General features: G+C 45.2%; 1 protein-coding gene across 1 annotated transcript in view; it reads left to right on the top strand.

The window, feature by feature from the left end:
* Window positions 1-23125, top strand: part of MINDY4B (MINDY family member 4B) — a 44364-nt gene that overhangs the window by 6000 nt on the left and 15239 nt on the right. The window contains exons 4-10 of the mRNA XM_023555424.2: window positions 5998-6117; window positions 7651-7742; window positions 10750-10915; window positions 11476-11541; window positions 18691-18761; window positions 20368-20440; window positions 21461-21622. Coding sequence (XP_023411192.2) covers window positions 5998-6117; window positions 7651-7742; window positions 10750-10915; window positions 11476-11541; window positions 18691-18761; window positions 20368-20440; window positions 21461-21622 — 750 coding nt within the window. The remainder of the gene's footprint in view (window positions 1-5997; window positions 6118-7650; window positions 7743-10749; window positions 10916-11475; window positions 11542-18690; window positions 18762-20367; window positions 20441-21460; window positions 21623-23125) is intronic.

Raw genomic sequence — 23125 nt, 5'->3', positions numbered from 1 at the left:
CCCATTATGTAGGCCAGACAATAACATTCCTTTAAATAGCAGTAGCATTAATTAAACGCACCCTGGGATTTAAAGACGGCAAGCCTTGGGGATTCTGAATAAGCACGTTCTGGGGCGGCGGTCTGGAAGCTTGACCGATTGGAATCGACGTTCCGGCAAGCGCAGCAGCCTGGCAAACGATCAGAGCTGACGGAATACTAATATTCACTTGAGAATGCCCTTTATTGTTGCTTGGTTGTTGTCTTCTCCTTTCTCTCCTTGGTGTAGGAATACATGGCATTTCTTAATGTTGGTGCATACTCTCTCTTTCCTGGGAATCTGCTGAGAAAGCTGGCTGTGTGAGGTGGTAAAGCACCCATGTGCCTTCCTTTCCCCCAGATCTCCTGTTTCTCAGCTTGTCCTGACCTAGTGCCAGCACTGCAGCATCTCTTCCCGCAACCTGACATTTGCTAGTGTGTTCGGTGTAATGAACTGTGGCGGAGGCTGTAGAGAAGGTGAGCATTTGTTCTGGGCCCTCCCACTAGCCCCATCCAGTTGCCTTTTTTTCTCTCCAGTGAAAGTTCTCTACCCTCCTCCAGTCCCAGGCCCTTCTCCTGGACTCAGCCTGGATGAATCCCTGTAGCCTCTTCTCAGCAGCCAAGAAGCAAATACTTGGTGTATCTGCATACCATCCAGTGGTATAATATCAAAAATGAAATACTGGGAGGCCAACTTTGAGCTCCCCAAGGAACAAAGCTCTAGGAGCAGGATAATAGGCATGGGGTGGCTTTTTGGGAGCAAGAGGCACAGCCTGGTGCCCCCAGCATAAGGTCTGGCTCATAGATGGGCCTCAATAGATGGTGGCTTAATTAACTGATTCACAGCGTCTGTGGACCATCTCTAGAGAGGTGTCTCAGTATGGGGTAGTGGATGTCTCCTGTTGGCCCTACCCAAATCCACGCTCCATCCTTCTCCACCCAGCTGTCTGCCCAGAAGTCTGGCCCAGCATGGAGCCCTGGAGGGAGGCTGGAGGGACGGAGGGAATGAAGTTGGGTTGTTTATGGTCTCCTGTATCTGAAGTTACAGCTCCTCTCAAGGTAGCATTCCCACCAGGACGCTCTCCTTTGTGGTTCTAGTAACCATCCTCCCCTGACCCTTCTGGTCTAGGAACCCTAAAGGCTCCTCACTGTTGCGAGTCCTGGGACACTGCATTAGCCATTGTGGTTTCCTACATCCAGCCCACATCTTTATACATAGTACCTGTATTCAGCTTTCCTTAAATGAATCATCCTGATTGGAGAGGGCCATCTGTTCCCTGCTGGGACCGTGGCTGGCACAAGTTGAAAGGCTTGCATTTGAGTCCTGGCAATGCCACTTAATAGACATGTAGTCTTGGGCATGCCACTTAACTGCTCTGGGCTCCAGATCCTCTAATTGTAGAATGAAAGGGCAGAACTAGATTTTCTGATTCAACAAATACTCATTGTGAGTGCTGTACTCAGGCACTATGCCAGATGTAGACAAATCGATGGTGAACATGGGAAAACCAAGAGTCTACCAATCTATTTGATGGTCTAGGATATAAATGTTCCCTCCAGGCTCATTAATTCTAAAATCTCTGATTCCATGATGGTCCGGTAGTTTATAAGGCTAGAAAGGATTTAGAGAAGAGGCTTCAAAGATGGTTATTCTCCTTCCAGTTGGGTGGAGAAAGGATTGGGGAGGCCTAGACAGGGACAAGTGGTCAAGGGAATCTCTGAGCTCAGGGACAAGGTACAAGGGGTCGGGATTAGAAACCTAAGGCTACTGGGAAGAATGACCTGGGGCCTCTGACTTTCACTCTGTGTATGTGTGTGTATGTGTGTAATGACTATGATCACTGTTACCATCATCATCATCATCATCAAATGGAAGTTAATGTCATGAAAAATAGGCATTCCTTACAAACACGTGAAAGGTAACAAAGTGAAATAAAAACCACAAACCACGCGTGGTTGTGTTAAATAATAACAGCTATTACAGTCATTATTAGAACCATTTGCCATTCACGTCTAGTTACCATCCAGCACCACCACAATGCATGGCATTAAATATGTGTCAGGTTAATCTTGTTATAAATTCCATCTCCTACATGATATAAAAGTCGATGTCACACAGAGAAGATGAGTCATCTGTTTGTCACCCTGGCCGATGGGGCCTGGCCTGAGAGGCCTGCAGTCCATCTATTTCCCAGGCTCCCCCAGGACATGGCCAGGGTTTCCAAATCCTATCAAAAGAATCCTATACAGTATGATTTCCACGCCTGGTAAGATCTCAAATGCCCTCCTGATTCCTAAAATTCTATAATCAGAGGTCAGCGCTGATATGCCTTTGGAGGGTGACGCTGTCTAAGCTAGAGGTAGCAACAGGCAGCACAGGCAGGAATTTGGCTCGGCTTGCAGAATTTATTTCAACTGAATCTGAATTCTAAACTTTCTTAGTCTCGATGGTCCTAATTTCTCACATTACACAACGGCTTCTCCTCCCTTCGTCCTGCCAGTCTCTGATCCTTTTCCTTCTGTGCCAGGACTTTCTTGCACACAACAACGCGTTCCAATGCAGACAGGCTGTGTTTTTACAGAGGTGCTAATACTTTACATTTGATCAGCACTTACGGGTCTCAATGCCTTTTCCATACTTTGTCTCCTTGATGATATCTGAGACGTGGACTGGCAGAGGTTGTCCCCATTTCTGGATAAGCACATAAAGAAGTCAGACAATTTGTTTCCAGGGTCACCCGTTCAGTAGGTAACCAAACTGGGGTTTCTCAGTCCTCAAGTCCAAGTAGCCATCTTTTTTCTCTGCTGTGCAGCCTTGGTTGAGGGAGATACTTTCCATTCGTTCTCTATGTCTCTCGTGGGGATATGCTGGGTTGGGGGCCCCCTTTGGCCATCGTACACCTCAAGTCTGGGTCTTCCAGGAGCTGCCTCGGTGCTTGCCAGCTCCCCCTTCTTGTCTGTGACCAGGAGAGCACGTTGTGTCCACCCTAGGACACGGTAGGAATACTTTCCCCCTGAGTGCATTTCTGGGCCCTTGTTCACATTGAAAGTCACCGGCCCCTATTTCTCTGCAGAGAAAACCTTCTCTTTTGAAGGCGAGAGCAGAGAAGGCCAGAAAATAAACTCTAGCCAAGGAAGCAGGTGCTGGCTGACGTGCTTTGGGGAAGGCCATTCCAGATGCATGCTCCGCCTGTGTCCTTCCTCTTTAAGAACCATCAGGGCCTGCTCTCAGGGGCCTGCTGCGTCTCCTTGTCACGGATGCAGACCTGGGAAGAGGTATCTCCCCCATTGGCCCCATGCTCCATTTGTTCACACTCTTAAACTGGCTCTAAATGTCTGAATATGGTACACAAAGCCCTCCAGGATTAGACCCAAGCTACGTACAAATGGTTAACGCGCTCAGCTGCTAACTGAAAGGTTGAAGGTTCGAGTCCACCCAGAGGTACCTTGGAAGGAAGTCTTGGTGATCTACTTCCAAAAACCAGCCAGTGAAAACCCTATGGGGCACATGAGGCCACCGTGAGTCAGCGTCCACTTGACAGCAACTGGTAACTGGTCATTCTCCAGCCTCAGCTTCCCCTCTGCCTGACTCGGAGTCCAAACACACACACACACACACACACACCACACACACACCACACACACACACACCCCACACACACACCACACACACACCACACACACACACACCACACACACACACCATACACACACACCACACACACACACACACACACCACACACACCACACACACAGAGTATTCCAATCATGCCGAACTACTCCTTTGTCCTTGGACACTGGGTACTTAGAGTATGTGTGCTTGCAGATCTTTCTCTCTTGTGTGGTGTGCCTCAGTGTGTGAAGGTAGCCTCTATGGAACGTGGAGTGCTTTGGGCATGTGGCATTGAGAAACATATTGTGTAACACTGAGTAGCCTAATGAGAAAGTTAACCCCTTCTCCTCTCTGGCAGGCAATCCCTCTAATAAGGCCAGAAGAAGTACCCGTTCACATCTCTTTAACACTTCCTATCTCCTTTTTTGGAGCCCTGGTGGTGCAGTGGTTAAGAGCTCAGCTGCTAACCAGAAGGTCAACAGTTCGAATCCACCAGGTGCTCCTGGGAAACACTACGGGGCAGTTCTACTCTGTCCTCCAGGTTCACTATGAGTTGGAATGGACCCAATGGCAACAGGTTTGGTTTTCTTAACCTCCTTTTTTAATCAGAGTGCAGGCCTCAGGCAGAGCCATCACAGGGAAGTCTCTAGCTGTAATACTGTAACGTTTTATTTTCATTATATTTTATCACTTACAGAAAGTGGTTTGGATTCCCATTTAAGGAAATGATATAAACTGTTCTTTTGAAAATAAATGCTCCCTAAGTTATTTAAAAAAAAACAAAAAAATGAGCCCTGGTGGTGCAGTGATTAAAGAGCTCGGCTTAAAGAGCTCGGCTTTGCTAACCAAAAGGTCGGTGGCTTCAACACACTAGGCGCTCTGAGGGAAAAAGACTTGGCAGTCGCCTTCCGTAAAGATTAGAGCCTAGGAAACCCTGGGCAGTTCTGCTCTGTTGATAGGGTTGCTATGAGTTGGGATCAACTGGATGGCAGTGGGTTTTTTTTTTTTTTAAATAAAAAAATGACCCAAGCTAATGAATACTATTAAGTAAGTGATGATCGGCACATGAATATGGCAGGAATCATAAAGGTGGGGCATACAGGGTGAAAGGCCGGAAAGTACCGCTGCAGTGTTAGAGGAGTGGGTGCGAATTCCACCAGCTCCGTTTCTACTAGCTGTGTGACCTGAGGAAAGTACCTTAACCTCTCTGTGCCTCAGTTCCCTTATCTGTAAAAGAAGGATATTAGCAGAGTTTTCCTTGAATGTGGAGCCCTGGGTGGCACAAACAGTTAAGCACTCAACTACTAGCTGAAATGTTGGCATTTCAAACACACCCAGAGGTACTTTGGAAGACAGTCCTGGTGATCTGCTTCTAAAAGGTCACAGCTTGGAAACCCTATGGAGCCATTCTACTCTGCACACATGGGGTGGCCATCAGTCGGGATCAACTGGACAGCAACTAACAACAACACTCTGAACGTAAAACACTTAGCCCAGTGTCTGGTACATAGAAAATGCTCAATAAATGCTGACTGCCATTTACCCAGCTCGAATGCTGCCTCTTCCATGAAGCCTTCCTAAGTATTTTGATCAGAAGTTCCCTCCCCTTCCTCTGTTCTCTCATGGTACTTTGTCCTTGTCTTATGGGATGTCATATATTGTCTTATACATAGTCGTAGGGTGTTAGCCTATTGACATATCTATATTCCACAAAGGGCCTTGATTATGAATGGATCCCCCCTTTTGTTTTCATGTTTATAAAGACGTACAAAAAATTTGCTCATATTTTTTGAGCGAAGCTCTAAAGATCCTCTCCAATTTCAACATTCTGTGCAGTATCCAGGAGAACCTCAAAGATCCTAGAGCAAGAGAAGAGATAATGCTGGTTTAATATATAAATCACTACTGCACACAGGCTAGAAACATTGGGTTCTGTCTGGTCCTCTTTTCTGGAGGGAGAGAGAGAAAGGCCCACAGATGGGGGCAGTAGGAGTTAGGAAGTCATCGGAATAAGGACGAAGGGCCAGGGACAGACCACAGCCCACGACAGACTACAAGGAGGTGAAGGGAAGATGGCTGGCAATGGACGGTAAGTCACACGGGACAAAACGCTCTAGAGGACGCTACGCTGTAGGATTACACACTGGGCCTTCAGAAGAAAATTTCGTAACTGAACCTGACATGACTCTTTTGCACAGGACTTTTTATAATTAAAATACGAGAAGGAAGTGTGAACCTGAATGTAGAAAGAGGACAAAGACCCACCTACCTCTACGGTTCCTCCATCTTGCTTAAAGCTGGTCTGATGAGAAGGATGTCTGAGAGCAGTTATCTTTGATCGAATCATCTATTTCCCCTCTTTTCAGAAGTTGCGACAGAGCCTCTTTGGAAATACTGCCCATATCTTCAGTTATGATTGGAAAAAGGCCTATTTCAAGTTCCGTGAACCTTTTTCTGACCTGGCTTTTGCTTTGGAAGTGGGAAAGGTAATAGCCAGCTGATGACTTTTTTAAATCCTACTCCCCGTGTTCCCTACTCAGGCTTCCTTTCGTTCCTCATCCATATGAATGTATGTTTTCATTATAATCATATGTAGAAACACACTTATAATCTAAAATTAACCTTAAATTGTAACAGACTGTTGGAAATTCTAACATCCTGTCTGCGTTGTAACAAGTCTCCACATCCCTGTTTTCAAATTCTAGTTTGGGTATAGGAGGCAAGAGGAGATCTAGAAACTTTTTTTCTGGCTTTTTAAAATCACAGTAATTCATGCCATCGACCACCAGGCAACGCCTAAATTTCAAGGGCTAGCTAACTAGTTCTTTACCCCCTACACCAAAAACTGAACACATTGCTGTTGAGTCCATTCCAAGTCATAGCAACCCTGTAGGACAGAGTAGAGCTGCCCCATAGGGTTTCCTAGGCTGTAAATCTTTACGGGAGCAGGCTGCCACCTTTTTCTCCCATGGAGCAGCTGATGGGTTCAAACGGTTGACCTTTTGGTTAACAGCCAAGCGCTTTAACCACTGTGCCACCAGGGCTCCTCCCTTACCTCCTGAAAAACCAAGCCAAACCAAACCCATTGCTGTCAAGTTGATTCCAACTCATAGTGACCGTATTAGACAGAGTAGAACTGCCCCATGGTGTTTCCGAGGAGTGCCTGGTGGATTCGAACTTCCGATCTTTTGGTTAGCAGCCATAGCTCTAACCACTACACCACCAGGGTTTCCCCCTTATCTCCTACAACCTAAAAATTTGTTATGAAGCAGGGGCATAGTGAAGGTAGGATTTACCAGTTGTCATAGAGTCAACTCCGACTCATGGTGATCCCATGTGTGTCAGAGGAGAACTGTGCTCCGTAAGTTTTTTCAGTGTCTGAGTGATCACAAGTACGTTGTCAGGGCATTCTTCTGAGGTGCCTCTGGGTGCACTTGAACCTCCATCCTTTTGGTCAGCAGACAAGTATGTTAAACGTTTGCACCACCCAGGTACTCCTAAGGTAGAATGTTGTTGTTGTGTGCCTTTGAATCAATTCCAACTCATAGCAACCCTCTATGATGGAGTAGAACTTACCCCATAGGGTTTTTTAGGCTGTAATTTTTCTGGGAGTAGGTTGCCAGGTCTTTTCACCCACATAGCCACTGGTGGGTTTGAACCATTGTCCTTTCAGTTAGCAGCTGAGTGCATAAACACTGTGCCACCAGGGCTCCTTAAGTAGAATAAAGGAGGACATGTATCCCCAGTCTACAGAACTCCACAAAAAACTAGTCATTGCAGATTCTAGCCCAGCCATGACCCAAAGAAAGGGATGGTACACACCTGTACCACATCCACACGCTTGACTTAGCCTGGGGTATGTCATTATACCAGGAGGGAAAAGACCGCAGAGAAGAATAGACAATGCCATCCATTTATAAGAGTTCTTTTTTGCAACTTTGGCTCCGAGTAGTTCCACTACAGTTGTAAACCCCTGCTTCCATCTTCACTCGTCTCACTATTTATCCTCTTTGTTTCAGGGAGGTGCCCGAGGCATTCAGATGGCTGTACAAGCATCCATCATCAAATACTTGTTGTTTACAAGGAAGGGCAAAGATGGTAACATTCACAGGTGAGAGGACCGTCAGAAGTACTTGAACGTGTTACCCATTTCACTAGAACCTTTATGTGCTAAATAATCACGACTGAAAAATTCAGCCTTTTCAGGCAGGGGACCTGCCTCATAAGACAGGCTCTATTTCTAGCAGGGGGATGAGTTCCATGGCTGGGGAGGGCTCTCCTGGGGTCACCCTCAATGTTCAGCTGCAGGAATAATCTTGGCAGGTGTTATGCTCTGCTGCAGACCGCCCTGTCAGGTCTAAGGAAGCACCAGGTCTCAGGTGGGCTTGCTTGTCTACAGTTTGATGGGAAGCCCCACCTGACAATTCTAGAGAGGAACAAAGAAGGGTGATGGAAAACCTGATAAATGAAGGATCAATTCTATTTAACCCAGCTGACAAAATACAGTGTTTAGTAGTTGCTTATTAAGACAAAAAAAAAAAAAAAAAAAATCAGTTCAAATTGTTTTATCTTTAGAAGTTAACAAACCCTATCATCTGCAAAGCTCCATGTGGGATATTAGAGGAGATGTAAAGAAGTAAAAGGCATACATCTCCCCTCAGGCAGGACAAGTTATCACCGAAAACAGAAACTAAACGTATGGTACACTTTAAGATCACAAATTGGTAAGTTCCCTGGAAGGAGAGCCCCAGATGGGAATTCTTATGCAAATGATTTATTAAGGAAGTGCCCTCAGGAAAAATCTGTAAGGGGGGGAGTGGGAAGCAAAATGTCAAAGGAGAAGAACTTAAGTGTTGTTGTTGTGTGGGGTTGAGTCAATTTCAAATCATAGTGGCCCCATGTGACAGAGTAGAATGGCCCCATGGAATTTTCCAGACTGTGCTCTTTATGGGAGCAGATCACTAGGTCTTTGTCCTGTAGAGCTGCTGGGTGGGTTCAAATTGCCGACCTTTCTGTTAGCAGCCAAGCTGTTAACCACTGGGCCACCAGGGCTCCTTAAGAAGCTAAGTAAGGATGTGGTTTTCAGCCACAACCAGCCTCAGCCTGATCCCACAGGGAGCTCTGGAGGGAGCATTAAAAGTACGGTAGAGTCGGCCCCACCTTCAGATAAGGGGGTGGGGATTTTGTACCTCCCACCCCAGTCAGTCATTGGCTATGGGCCATCCTTAGGAAGGGGGCATAATTCCTAGTCACTTGTGGGCAAGATGGCACCATTTCTCCAGCGAAAGCACCACTAGCAGCAGATGGGAGGTGTGCCCATCAACTGAGTAAAAGAGATCCCAAAGTCTAGATGGAATGCACACAACATTTGCTACCTGAATGTAAAGCATTGAACACAGTACCTGGCATGTGGTAAATATTAAGTAAATGTTAATGAGTAACAGCTATTACAGACCTGTTCCAAATGCTACCGTCCCATGAGCCTTCCTGAATCCTCCCGGTCGGAAGTTCTCTGTCCTTCCTCTGCACTCTCACAGCGCTCTATCTTTCTACCTTGTACTAGAGTTTTGTCATATTAAGGTCCTTGGTACTCTTTTCTGTATTGCCACAGAACTGGATGGATTATATAAATCATTGCTTAGTTCTTTAATAAGCCTTTGTTGTTGTTGTGTGCCGTCGAGACAACCCCAACTCATAGCAACCCCATGCAACGGAGTAGACCTGCGCCATAGGGTTTTCCGGGCTGTCTCAGTCATCTAGTGCTGCTGTAACAGACATACCACAAGTGGATGGCTTTATCAAACAGAAGCTTATTCTCTCACAGTTTAGGAGACTAGAACTCTTAATTCAGGGCACCAGCTCCAGGGGAAGGCTTTCTCTGTCAGTTCTGGGGGAAGGTCCTTGTCATTGATCTTCCCCTGATATAGGAGCTTCTCAGTGCAGGGATCCCAGGTCCAAAGAACGAGCTCTGCTCCCAACGCTGCTTTCTTGGTGGTACGAAGGCCTTCTCCTCTCTATTTGATTCTTTTATCTCTCAAAAGAGACTGATTCAAGATACAACCTAATCCTGTAGATCGAGTCCTGGCTCATTAACATAACTGCCTCTAATCCTGCCTCAGTAATATCATAGAGATTAGGATTTACAACATATAGGAAAATCATATCAGATCACAAAATGGAGGACAACCACACAATTCTGGGACTCATGGCCTAGACAAATTGATACACGTTTTTGGGGGACACAATTCGATCTATAACAGTTGGGAAGGACAGGTGCGGACATTCAAGGCAGAGAAATGCATGAGAAAGGGTACGGAGGTGGGCATGTGGAAAATATGTTCACCGGGCTGGTCCATCTGGGGAAGAGAATATGTAAAATGGAAACATTGGAGATAAAACTGGAGGAATTGTTTGAGGCTGAGTTTGGAAGAGGTCTATTTTATTGGGCTAGAGAGTTTGAATGGACTCCTGCTGGAGTTCAGAAGAGAGGACAGTGTTGGGATTCACTGGGGGTGTTTTAGTTATGTACTGCTATACCACAAGTGGGTGGCTTTAACAAACAAATTTATTTCCTCACAGATTAGAAGGCGAGGAGCCCTGGTGGCATAATGATTAAAGCTCTTAGCTTTAACCGAAAGGTCAGAGGTTCAAGCCCACCAGTGGCAGTGTGGGAGAAAAGACCTGGTGATCTGCTCCCATAAAGATTATCACTTAGGAAACCCTACAGGGCAGTTCTACTTTGTCCTGTAAGGTTGCTATGAGTTGGAATCATACTCGATGGCAGGATTGGCTGAAATCACTAAGGAAAACAATGTACTGCTATATCAACTCCACTTCCAGCAACAGTAGAAAGGACAAGACCTCTGGTGGCTTTTCAGTTGTAGGTTGATGAAGCAACCACATAGGCCTATCCTGTATACAGGAAAAAAAAAACAGTTGCCATCGAGTGGATTCCGTAGGATTTCCAAGGAGCGGCTGGTGGATTCGAACTGCCAACCTTTTGGTTAGCAGCCAAGCTCTTTACTACTGTACCACCAGGGCTCAAATCAGAGGCCCTTGCCCATGAGTGGGAAACTGTTCATTCCAATGACTTCATACTCCCACCCCCTGCATTATAGTTTACGTGAAATAAGCAAGCGGGAGCAGGAGCAAGCCCTGGCCACAGTGCTCGCTGGCATCCTGTGGGCTGCAGGAGCAGCTCAGAAGGCCACCATCTGTCTTGTCACTGAGGACACTTATGTTGCCTCAACTCCTGACTACTCCAGGGATGATTTCACAGAGCGGGTGAGTGCACTTCTGCCTGTCCTGCCAGATACGTGGCCAGTGATGCTTGAGCTCGCATCTAGACTGGCGACAGAAATGGAGCTGAGCCCCAGGGATGCTCCCACAATGGCTGGCTGGGGTCAAAGGCACCTTTCAAAGAGGCAAGTGCCCAGGGCTGTAAGTGACCCAGGCACTCAAAATGGAGAGCCTTGCTGTGAATTTCTCCTTCCAGAATATACCATGATCAAGAATGTCCCATTCCTGAAACCGTCATAAACTGCATTTCCATAGCTACTGTCTTAAAGGTAATTAAATTCTACTAGGAAAAAAAAAAATCTATTTGTGGTTTTAATGCTTATTGATTTAAAATTGAGGAATGTAAAAGTCATGGTGCCAGCAGCCACCCAATTTTGCCATGTGTGTTTTACATGGTCTTATGTAAGATAATGTGTCAAACTTTTAGCTACTCGATTGTGCAATGAAACCAAAAAACCCTTTGAGGTAATAGCAGTGGGTTGACATCTCTTAGATGTGACTTTCATCTTCCTTTTCATTTTTTATCTTTTATTCCTGATTTATAGCTCCAGCTGTTTGAATTTCTAGAGAAAGAAGCCACTGAGAAATTCATCTATGATCATTTACAATGTGTAAGTGTTTAAGTGTTGAGATAACCCCTTTATGCTCAACTGATCTTACAGGGATCTTCCTTCTTTTATAAAGTGTATTCCTAATGATGCTTGTTAAGAAAACCAGGTCATTTTGAGGGCTAAGAAAGGCGGAACCAGAGAAAGAGAAGCCTGCCTCTCCCTCCCCACAACCTAGAAAGAGACCCAGATCACAAAGGCTCACTCACTAATGCCCCTTTTTCCTGGGCTAATCAAACTCAGAGAATAATACTTTAGGGGGCCTATACCGGGATTTCTTTTGAGGGGGAGAAAAATGTTAAAGCTGCCTTGCCTCATCTAATGAATAAAAAACAAAAATGGTAGAAAACAAAGGCCCTCGTCTTAGCTGCCAAAACGACCATCTGCATTGACTCCAAGTAAATGGCTTCTGGTCTTAAAAAGGTGGTCCCATTTTACCTCTACTCTCATTTCCTTCCACACAATGTCCTCTCCTGCAATGATTCTCCCACCCCACCCCTATCGCAGGTGGAGAGGGGACAAAACAGGGGCACTGTGATGGTGGAAAACAGAAGGTACGTTGTTAAGACTTCTCTGGGAAGGGGGAGAATGAAAGCAGGTTTCTGAAGAACCAGAAAGCAAGGACAATAAGCAGGGTAACCATTAAACCATGGACTTGCACGAGAGGAATGTGATTCGTGAAACTCACTATTCCATTCTTTTCTAAGTTCTATAGAGGCAGAAACCTTGGGCATAAGTTCTCAGCCACATTCTATTTATTGATCTTGGTTAAACTATGTACCTTAGACCTACATCCCCTGTCATCTCATAGGTCTGTTGTTAACCCATGTGGTAGGTAGAATGGTCTCCCAAAGATGTTCATGTCCTACTTCCCAGAACTTGTGAATACATTAGCTTACATGGTGTGGTGCAGTGAATTACTTAATATGGCCCTTCTAGCCACAGTCTTTGTAACTCTCACCAAATGACTGGATGGGACAAGCAAATGAGGTGCTTATGGCCCACCAAGGGGATTGGATAGCTTGCTAATAAGGTAAATAAGATGCATGTCACCCTTGGGGGGTGGTACCATGCAAATAAGGTGTATGGAGCTCTAACAAGAGGATTGGTCAGTTCTGCCATCCTAATAGGCTTAAAGGAACAATCAATCCCAGAGGGGGGCCTACTACCACCAAGAAAGAAAAGCTAGGAGTGGAGTGCATCCACTGGACCCAAGGTCCCTGCACTGAGACCTCATAGACCCAGGAGGCAGAGAGAGAGCTGTAACACCAAAGACAGCAAGAGATGACAAGAAGCAGTGGCAGAGAAATGGCAGCAGCAGAGGCAGCTGAACTAGAAGGTTGGCAGGAGACAGCATGGTGGGCTTTCCAGCTCACAGAGCAAGGCAGTTACAGTGGGTGTGCCAACCTACAGAGCAAAAGAGCTGAGCATCTTTAGGTAGGAGGCTTCCTGGTGGAGTAGGGTCCCCTCAGGCACTTGGCTGCAGAGCCAGGCTTACGGACCCAAGAGCAAAAGAGCTGAGCACCTTCAGGCCAAGCCTTTCTGGTGGAGTGGGGTACCCCCAGGCACTTACTGGCAGAGCTAAAACAGCTTTGTAACACTTGACGAGCAGGGCATAGGCCAAGGGGCCAGAGAGGTGCGCCTGCAGGCATATCTGAGAAGAGCCTGTCCTGATAGAAGAACTATATCCTGAGTTGTTTCTGATGCTGAATTGTAACCTGTCACTTCCCTAATGAACCCCATAATCATGAGTATTGACTGTGAGTTCTGTGTGGCCATCGCAGTGAATTATCAAACCCAGCAAAGAGGTAGAGAGTGTGGTGGGAGGGACGGCTGGTGTCAGAATTGGTAAAAAGTTTGGAGGATAGAGGATGTCTGACGTCCACCTCATAGGAATCAGCCTTGGGCTGTTGATCTTGATTCTCCTTCCCCCTTGTGAAGTTAGACAAAGAGGTCAGATGTCTCCTTTACACCATTTTTACACATGGAAAAGAGGGATTAAGGCTGTAAATTAAGGTTGGAATGGAATTAAGGTTGCTAATCAGCCAACTTTAAAATAGGGAGATTATCCTGGATTATCCAGGTATACCCACTGTAATCAAGGAATCCTTAAATATGGAGCCTAACCTAACCCATCGCCATCAAGTCGGTTTCGACTCATAGAGAGCCTGTAGGACAGAGTAGAACTGCCTCCATAGGGTTTCCAATGAGTGCCTGGTAGATTCGAACTGCTGACCTTTTGGTTAGCAGTCATAGCTCTTAACCACTATACTACCAGGGTTTCCTTAAAGGGAGGCAAAAGCGGAGTTCAGAGTCATGTAATATGAGAAGAATAGGAACTGCCTTTTACCAGCGTTGAATATGGAGGAGGGTAGTCACAAGCCAAGGAGTGCAGGTGGACCCTCTAGAAGCAGGGAAGGGAAGGAAATGGATTTTTTACTAGAGCCTCCAGAAGGACATAGTCCTGCTGACATCTTGGACTTCTGACCTCCAGAACTGTGAGATAATAAATTTGTATTGTTTACACCATTAAATTTATGGCAATTTGTTACAGCAGCAATATGAAACTAACAAAACCTACACGATAGATTTTAAATACCTGGCATGAAATGGTGACGCAGTGGTTAAGAGCTATGGCTGCTAAACAAAAGGTCAGTGGTTTAAATCTACCAACCACTCCCTGGAAACCCTTTGGGGCAGTTCTACTCTGTCCTATAGAATCACTATGAGTCAGCATTGACTCAACGACCATGGGTTTTTTGGGTTTGGACATGAAATGTTAAGCTAGAAGCCTACTTAGGAATGCTTTGTGGTGGATGGGAGATGTCTAATGTTACACAAATATAGAGGATCCATTTCAGAAATGATCCTTCCAGCAAAAAGAGGTAAGCCTCTCCCTCCATGTCGATCTTCTACCTCTTCAGCTCAAACCTGGGAGAGTCTTATTCAATAGGAAGGACCCCCACATCTGCAAGGGATTCATAAGTATAGCCAGGGACGAGAATCAGTGAATCAGAGCTGAAGTTATACACCAAGGTCTTCCTAGTCAAAAACCAAGTATTGAGCTAGAATAAAGTCCGTAAGCAGAAGCAGACACCATAAAACAAGTGGATTTGGCGCAAGAGACACCACCTGGGTCAAGCAGACCCAAGCTGGCCATTACCTTAAACACCTTGGGGAAGGGTTGGCACCATTTCCTGATTGAGGGGGGAACTGATGGCATGTATTTTCCTCTCAAGGGCATTTCCTTACCCGGGGCTTCACACTGTGATCAGAGTCTGTCATGGACTGAATTGTGTCCCCCCAAAATATGTGTCAACTTGGTTAGGCCGTGATTCCCAGTATTGTGTGGCTGTCCTCCATTTTGTGATTGTGATGTTATGTTAAAGAGGATTAGGGTGGGATTGTAACAGCCTTACTAAGGTCACATCCCTGATCCAATGTAAAGGGAGTTTCCCCAGAGTGTGGCCTACACCACCTTTTATCTTATAAGAGAGGAAAGGAAAGGGAAGCAAGGAGAGGCAGGGGAACTCAAACAACCAAGAAACCAGTGCCAGGAGCAGAGCACATCCTTTGGACCCGGGGTCCCTGCGCAGAGAAGCTCCTCAACCAGGGGAAGATTGATGACAAGGACCTTCCTCTAGAGCTGACAGAAAGCTGTCCCTTGGAGCTGACACCCTGAATTTGGACTTGTAACCTACTAGACTGTGAGAGAATAAATTTCTCTTTGTTAAAGCCATCCACTTGTGGTATTTCTGTTATAGCAGCACTAGATGACTAAGACAGTGCCCCAACCAGACTTTGACCAAACCCCACTCACTATCAAAATTCCTTAGTCCTGTGTCCCATTCTGTTTATGCAGAGGTCTCAAGCTGGAGGTCTTAGGGCTACATGTGGTTAGTAGACCTGTCATATATAATCTACAGCAGTAGCTCAGATAGTGTTTTTAAAAATCTGAATCAGTGAACATCAAAAAAAAAAAAAAAAAATGGTGGGGTAGGGGCATTCCACATGAAAACCTGGATTTTTGCTTTTTCCCTCAAAACAGAAAGTCTGGCCCCCCAAAAATCAAACCTGCTGCCGTCGACTTGATTCTGACTCATAGCGACCATATAGGACACAGCAAAACTACCTCATAGGGTTTCCAAGGAGCGACTGGTAGATTCCAACTGCGGACATTTTGATTAGCAGCTGAGATTTTAACCACTGCACCTCCAGGGCTCCAATCTGGCCATACCAGGCCTATATTCTTGCATGTCCTTCATTAGCTGATACAGGGGGCAGCTACCCCCATTTGACAAATCATGGCAGGCTAAGTAATGTCTCCCTAAAGATGTCCACGTCCTAATCCCTGGAACCCATGGATAAGTTACCTGACGGGATAAAAGGGGCTTTACAGATGTAATTAAATTAAGGATCTTGGGATGGGGGGAGTCTTTTAGATTACCTGGGTGGGCAGGCCAAATGTCTTTACCAGGGGTCCTTATAAGAAGAAAGCTGAGAGTCGGAGTCAAAGAAAGAAGCAGACATGATGAGGGAAGCAGGAAGAGAAGACTGTGATGTGAGGTCCACCAGCCAAGGAATGAGGACACCTTTTAGAAGCAGGAAAGGCAAATAATAATAATAAAATAGTTGCCATGGAGTCGACTCTGACTCACTGCGACCAACCCCATGTGTGTCAGGGTAAAATTGTGCTCCATAGGATTTTCAAAGGCTGATTTTTTTAGGAGATCACCAGGCCTTTCCCTGAGGCACCTCCAGGTGGACTCGAACCTTCAGCCTTTCTGTTGCACTATCCAGGGACTATGAAAAAGGCGATTCCGCCCTAGAGTCTCCAGAAGAAACACAGGTCTGCCCACACCTTGATTTTAGCCTGCTGAGACCTCTGCCAGACTTCTGACCTCCAGAACTGTAAGATAATAAATTCATGTTTTAAGCCACCAAGTTTATGGTAATTTGAACTCCAAAAGCTATTTCTACAAAGCTCCCTGCTCCTCCTGAATTTGATGGGGCAATGAGGAGGGTTGCACTGAGCTGGGAGAAGCCGGCTAAGAAGAGGCTAGCCTAAAGCAATGCTGAGGGCCTAGGTTAGGAGGGATGCAGATTAGCCAGGACTTGAAGAGATTCACTTGATAGGCGTGGAGGGAAAAAGATAAGACCAAGAGAATGATGGTGCCATTGACAGGTATGAAGGGAGGAAGGAGAACGAATTTGAGGGTGAAGGTGAACTAGGGGAGGCAGAGAGAGTTCCAGCTGTCCTTTCAGCAGTGAGAAATTAAAAACAAAAACAGTAAGTATGTATATATATTAAAAAAAAAAACCAAACCATTGCCATGGAGTTAATTCTGACTCATAGCGACCCTACACGACTGAGTAGAACTGCCCCATGGGGTTTCCAAGGAGCAGCTGGTGGATTCGAACTGCTAACCTTTTGGTTAGCAGATGAGTTCTTAACCACTAAGCCACCAGGGCTCCATATATACATATGTTGTTGTTGTTGTTAGGTGCCCTCAAGTCAGTTCTGACTCGTAGTGACCCTATGCACAACAGAACGAAACACTGCCCAGTCCTGAGCCATCCTTACAATTGTTGTTATGCTTGAGCTCATTGTTGCAGCCACTGTGTCAATCCACCTCATTGAGGATCTTCCTCTTTTCCGCTGACCCTGTACTCTGCCAAGCATGATGTCCTTCTCCAGGGACTGATCCCTCCTGACAACATGTCCAAAGTGTGTAAGACGCAGTCTCGCCATCCTTGCCTCTAAGGAGCATTCTGGCTGCACTTCTTCCAAGACAGATTTGTTCGTTTTTTTGGCAGTCCATGGTATATTCAATACTCTTCGCCAACACCACAATTCAAAGGCGTCAGTTCTTCAGCCTTCCTTATTCACTGTCCAGCTTTCACGTGCATATGATGTGACTGAAAATACCATGGCTTGGGTCAGGCGCACCTTAGTCTTCAAGGTGACATCTTTGCTCTTCAGCACTTTGAAGAGGTCCTTTGCAGCAGATTTGCTCGATGCAATGCATCTTTTGCTTTCTTGACTGCTGCTTCCATGACTGTTGATTGTGGATCCAAGTAAAACGAAATCCTTGACAACTTCAATCCTTTCTCTGTTTATCATGCTGTTGCTCATTGGTCCAGTTGTGAGGATTTTTGTTTTCTCTACGTTGAGGTGTAATCCATACTGAAGGCTGTGGTCTTTGATCTTCATCAGTAAGTGCTTCAAGTCCTCTTCACTTTCAGCAAGGTTATGTCATCTGCATAATGCAGGTTGTTAATGAGTCTTCCTCCAGTCCTGATGCCCCGTTTTTCTTCATATAGTCCAGCTTCTCGTATTATTTGCTCAGCATACAGATTCAATAGGTATGGTGAAAGAATACAACCCTGACGCACACCTTTCCTGACTTTAAACCAATCAGTATCCCCTTGTTCTGTCCAAACAACTGCCTCTTGATCTATGTAAAGTTTCCTCATGAGCACAATTAAGTGTTCTGGAATTCCCATTCTTCACAGTGTTATCCATAGTTTGTTATGATCCACACAATCGAATGCCTTGGCATAGTCAATAAAACACAGGTAAACATCTTTCTGGTATTCTCTGCTTTCAGCCAGGATCCATCTGACATCAGCAATGATATCCCTGGTTCCACATCCTCTTCTGAAACTGGCCTAAATTTCTGGCAGCTCCCTGTCGATATTCTGCTGTAGCCATTTTTGAATGATCTTCAGCAAAATTTTGCTTGCGTGTGATATTAATGATATCGTTCTATAATTTCCACATTCGGCTGGATCACCTTTCTTGGGAATAGGCAGAAATATACATATACATACATGATATACATACATTGTTGTTAGGTGCCATTGAGTCAGTTTTGACTGAGTGACCCCGGTGTGACAGAGTAGAACTGCCCCATAGGTCTTCCTAGGTTGTAATCTTTATTGAAGCCCGTCACCAAGTCTTTCTTCCATGCAGCTGCTGGGTGGGTTTGAACCACCAACCTTTCAATTAGCAGCCAAATGCTTAAGCATTTGTGCCACCAGGTCTCCTTTATATGTACATATACATAGGAATCCTTGAATTGATAGCCACAGGTACGTATATTTGTACTGCTTTGAAGCAAACATGCTCTTCTTTTGTTTTCCAAATAGTTCAGAGGGGAAGGAAGCCACGGTGTTATTCTGTTTCTTTACAGCCTACTCTTCTCCAGGACATTTGAAAGGTAAATTCTATGAACGTTTGCTGAGATATTTCCTATAGGGTCTGGAATCACATAAGCAACGTACTCTTGTGTTAGAAAAATATTTTTATCCCATACTAGAAACATGCTGTGAAATTTTTTTCTAATAGATACTCTTCTGTCAATATGCCCTTTTCTATAGTTGATATGGTCACGTTCACGGGCAAGTGGACTTCATCGGGAAAGTTTGAGTCTGCTTTGTTAATACAGTACTAGGATCCTTCTTGTGGTTGAAGTATTGGTAGATGACACCAAAGCTTATTTGTACAATCTTCATAAATAAATATATATTTATTATCATTATTCACAAATATTTATTTAGTCTTTCTGAAGTGAAAAGCCCTGTGCCTGGCACACCGTGGGGGGTATAAATAAGAAGATATGGCCCTGACCCACCACAGCCTCCAGTCCAAGGGAGAAACAAGAAGTGTTCATAGTACCCGGTGAGGTATAAAAACAACGAGTCTTAGTGCCATTCCAGGGGAGGCAGAGCCCCCACCAGCTGGGTGGTCAGGGAAGGCTTCACAGAAAAAGTGGCTTTTCTTCTGTGACCTGAAGAAAAGGTAAGCTTTTGAGAGTCGCGGAAATGGAGGGCTCCCCCAAAATAATTACAAGTCCCAAAGCCGTATTCCCAAAAGTTACCTTTTGCACACCACCATCTGATTTTTATAGTGTATATTATTATTTGCTTAAAGGTTTTCTTGAAATCAACACACGTTTAAATCTCAGTCTCCTCCTAAACTTTAAACTTTAGTATCCTTTAAATCACCTATCTGGTGCATTAATGTTTTCCCTAATACATATTAAAATTAACATGTCATCATTAAAACTTAAAAATGCTCATATCTATATCACCTAAAATTCTACCATGTTTTGTGAAGCACTGCTCTGAGTTATAGCTGATGCCACCGTCACCAAGGCACTCGCCACCATTGACCCAAGGCTTTAGGTCTTGGTCACGGAAGGGCTCTGCCTCCAGTCTATTCACGAAAACCTACAGCACACAGACTGGTTCTCAGCACTTCAACCTGGGTGATAGCAGGAGCCACACTCCACCTAGACCTGACATTGCCAAGGTAGAACCCAACCTCAAGTCCCTGACATAAGAGTGGAGGCTCCCCTCCTGCCTCCAAGAAATGGGCTCAACTCCAAAGCTGGTGTTTTCCATTTGAACAGCCTGCTCAGCCCCTCCTTGGGCCAGCACTTTGTGGTGTGGTCATCTGGTGTGGTCATAGGTCACCACTCTAAGCCTAATCTCTTGCCACACAGTGCAGACAGCTTCTGCATCACCTAGAGCACACACGCAGGGGTTCTAACTTAGGAGGTATCTGTGTCTTCTCCTCCCTCACCACTTACCACTCACCTCCCCCCACTACATCCATAATTTTCCCATCACTGCTGCAGCCCCAGTCTCGAAGCCTTTCCAGGGAGAGGTGGAAGCGTGGAAGGCCTGTGTGAGGGGTAGTGTCTGGGAGGGCCCATATAACCGCTGCTTTGTGTTGGGCGGGGGCAGAGGACGGGGAGACTGCAGGTTCTGCATGTGATCATCTTCTCTGGCCAAAAGCTGATGGTTTCTCCCATTCTGCAGGCTTCAGAAGGACCTAGACGTCACCACCACTCATCTACTCCAGCCAAATGCTGGTGGCTTCCTCTGCAGGCAGGTGGGTTGGAAGACTTTGCCTTTCTATTATAGAATCTAAATTAGGCTTGTTTTCTAATTAAGCCTATTTTCTCCTTAAGCAAGAAGACCCTGGGTTGTGTAAACAGTTAATGTGCTCTGTCATTAACCGAAAGTCTGGCTGTTTGAGTCCACCCAGAAGCTCCTTTGCAGAAAGTCTTGGTAATCTCCTTCTGAAAAATAAGCCACTGAAAACCCTGTGGGGCATAGTTCCACTCTGACGCACACGGAGGTCGCCGGGAGTCATAGTTGACCCCATAGCAATTGGTTTTTTCTCATTAAGCAGAGTGATCAAGTTATGAAAGAACTATGGGGTCACTGTGAGTCAGAATCGACTTGACTCAACAAGTTTGGTTTTTTGGATCCTGACTTTGGAGCCCTGGTGGCTAAGAGCTCGGCTATTAACCAAAAGTCAGCATTTCAAGTCCACCAACTGCTTCCTGGAAACCCTACGGGGCAGTTCCACTCTGTCCTATACGTTGCGATGAGTCGGAATCGACTCGATGGCAGGGGGTTTGGTTTGGTTGGTTTGATCCTGACTTTGTCATCAGAATCTACCTTCCCACATTTACTACAGCCCTTTCTAGTTCGCCTCTGAGAGCTACATCCCTGAGATTCTAGAAACACTAGAAAATACCATGATGAGACCCACCGGGACCCCCTAATAAATAAATAAAGCATCTTTATTTACTTCATGTCTCTTAAGTTGCAACTATGGAAACCAAAGTTTAAAAGAAATTTAAAGGGAGGAAGGGCAATAAGGTCAGAGTGGAGTACATGGAACGTTGTGGGGTCCATTAAAAAAAAAAAGTCAATAAAATGTCGTTTCAACTCTACGAAACGTTTATGACATACGCTTTTCCAGAATTATGTATTATATATTTCATTCTTTTTAGTAACAGTGGTAATTTTAAAATGTTTTTTCCAAGAGAAAAGAAATCTAAATCCTGTCCCTGTTTCATTGCTAACTAAATTGTAAATATTTGTAAAATACGCCATCTAGGCAGTTCTGAACATGATTTTAACCGGAAGAGCAAGCCCAAATGTATTTAATGGCTGTCAGAAAGGAAGTTTTCAGGAAGTCTTACATGGAGTCCTGGCCCGCAGTGACGTCGGCTATTTGCAGTGGGGTAGAGGCACCTTGAAGGGGGACAGGCTCTCCCAGGTAAGTGGGTTCCAATTGCAACCGCACAACCTGAATGCCAATATGTGGACATTTTTTAGTCTCTACGGAGCCCCGGTGGCATGGTGGTTAAGAACTTGGCTGCTAATCAGAAGATTGGCAGTACAATCCACCAGCCACTCCTTGGGGCACCTCTACTCTGTCCTGTAGGGTCGCTATGATTCAGAACCAACTTGACAGCAATGAGTTTTTAGTCTTTACACCAAGACAACTCAAATATGAGCTTAATTGTCCTTTGCCATTTCCTTCCTGCTATCTCTCACCCGCCACACACACACACACACACACACACACACAGAAACTTCAAGGTCCTAGAAGGGAAGATCCAAGTCTACTAGCCTCCTGTTTTAATTGACTTATTTTTATGTTCATGAAGTATAGATAATACAAGTAATACACAAATAAATTTTTAAAAACAATATTTGAAATATACAGGCTACAGACCCCCTGCCCAGAAGTAAATCCTGCCGGCCTTGATGGGTGCCCACCCAATCCTTTATTTACACAAATAAATGCATCTATTCGCGGTTTTGGGTATTCTACGTAAGACTCAAAGCTTTAGGGGGAAAAAAATCACTGAAAGAAAGAGGGCTCCGCTTAAGAAACTCCTCACAAAAAACTTTCCAGCTTGGGGTTTACAGCCTCTGACGACCAAAAAGTAAAACGTGCTGTTGAAAAACACAACCAGAGAATTCAGTAAGATGTGATTTTGCAAAAAGAAACAGGAGTGGGAAAGCAAGTATACTCACTAGAAACCACAACCAAGGGTGCTTCTGTGATATTTTCACAAGCATTTGCATCCTAAAACCCAGACAAGGCAAGGCTTTGTTGTTGTTGTCAGGTGCCCTTGTCGAGGCATTTCTGACTCACAGTGACCCCAAGTACAACAGAATGAAACACTGCCCGTTCCTGCGTTATCCTCACAGTTGTTATGCTGAGCCCATTGTTGTAGCCACTGTGTCAGTGTCCACCTCATTGAGGGACTTCCTCTTTTTCTCTGACCCTCTTCTTTATCAAGCATGAGGCCTTTCTCCAGAAACTGGTCCCTCCTGATAACATGTCCAAAGTATATGAGATGAAGTCTTGCCATCTTTGCGTCTAAGAAGCATTCTGGCAGACAATGTGAAAAGCAGCCTTTCTCCAGAGTGGCCTTGTAACCAGCTGGGATATCATTCAATATGATGGTGACAAAAGCCTCCAGGCCTCACCACCCCCAAACTGCCCCCAACCACCAGCACCAACAAGGCCTCTGCTGCTCAGCACATGTCCTAGCCTTCAGCTTTCCTGGTTCCACGTTTCCTGGTTCAAGGAGTTTTTATATCCACAGCTCCATTTGTCCTCCCTCCTGTTGGTTCCAGCTACAATAGTTTTTGTTATTCGTGAAATCACCATCTCACAACACATATATATCATGCGTCTGATAGCCTCAGGAAAATAGCGCCTGACTGTAGGAGAATTAGTATATTTTGTGCACAAGTGTGTTTT

This window comes from Loxodonta africana, chromosome 23, assembly GCF_030014295.1.
Source record: "Loxodonta africana isolate mLoxAfr1 chromosome 23, mLoxAfr1.hap2, whole genome shotgun sequence".
Lineage (NCBI taxonomy): Eukaryota > Metazoa > Chordata > Mammalia > Proboscidea > Elephantidae > Loxodonta > Loxodonta africana.
This window is presented reverse-complemented; position numbering and strand designations above follow the sequence as displayed.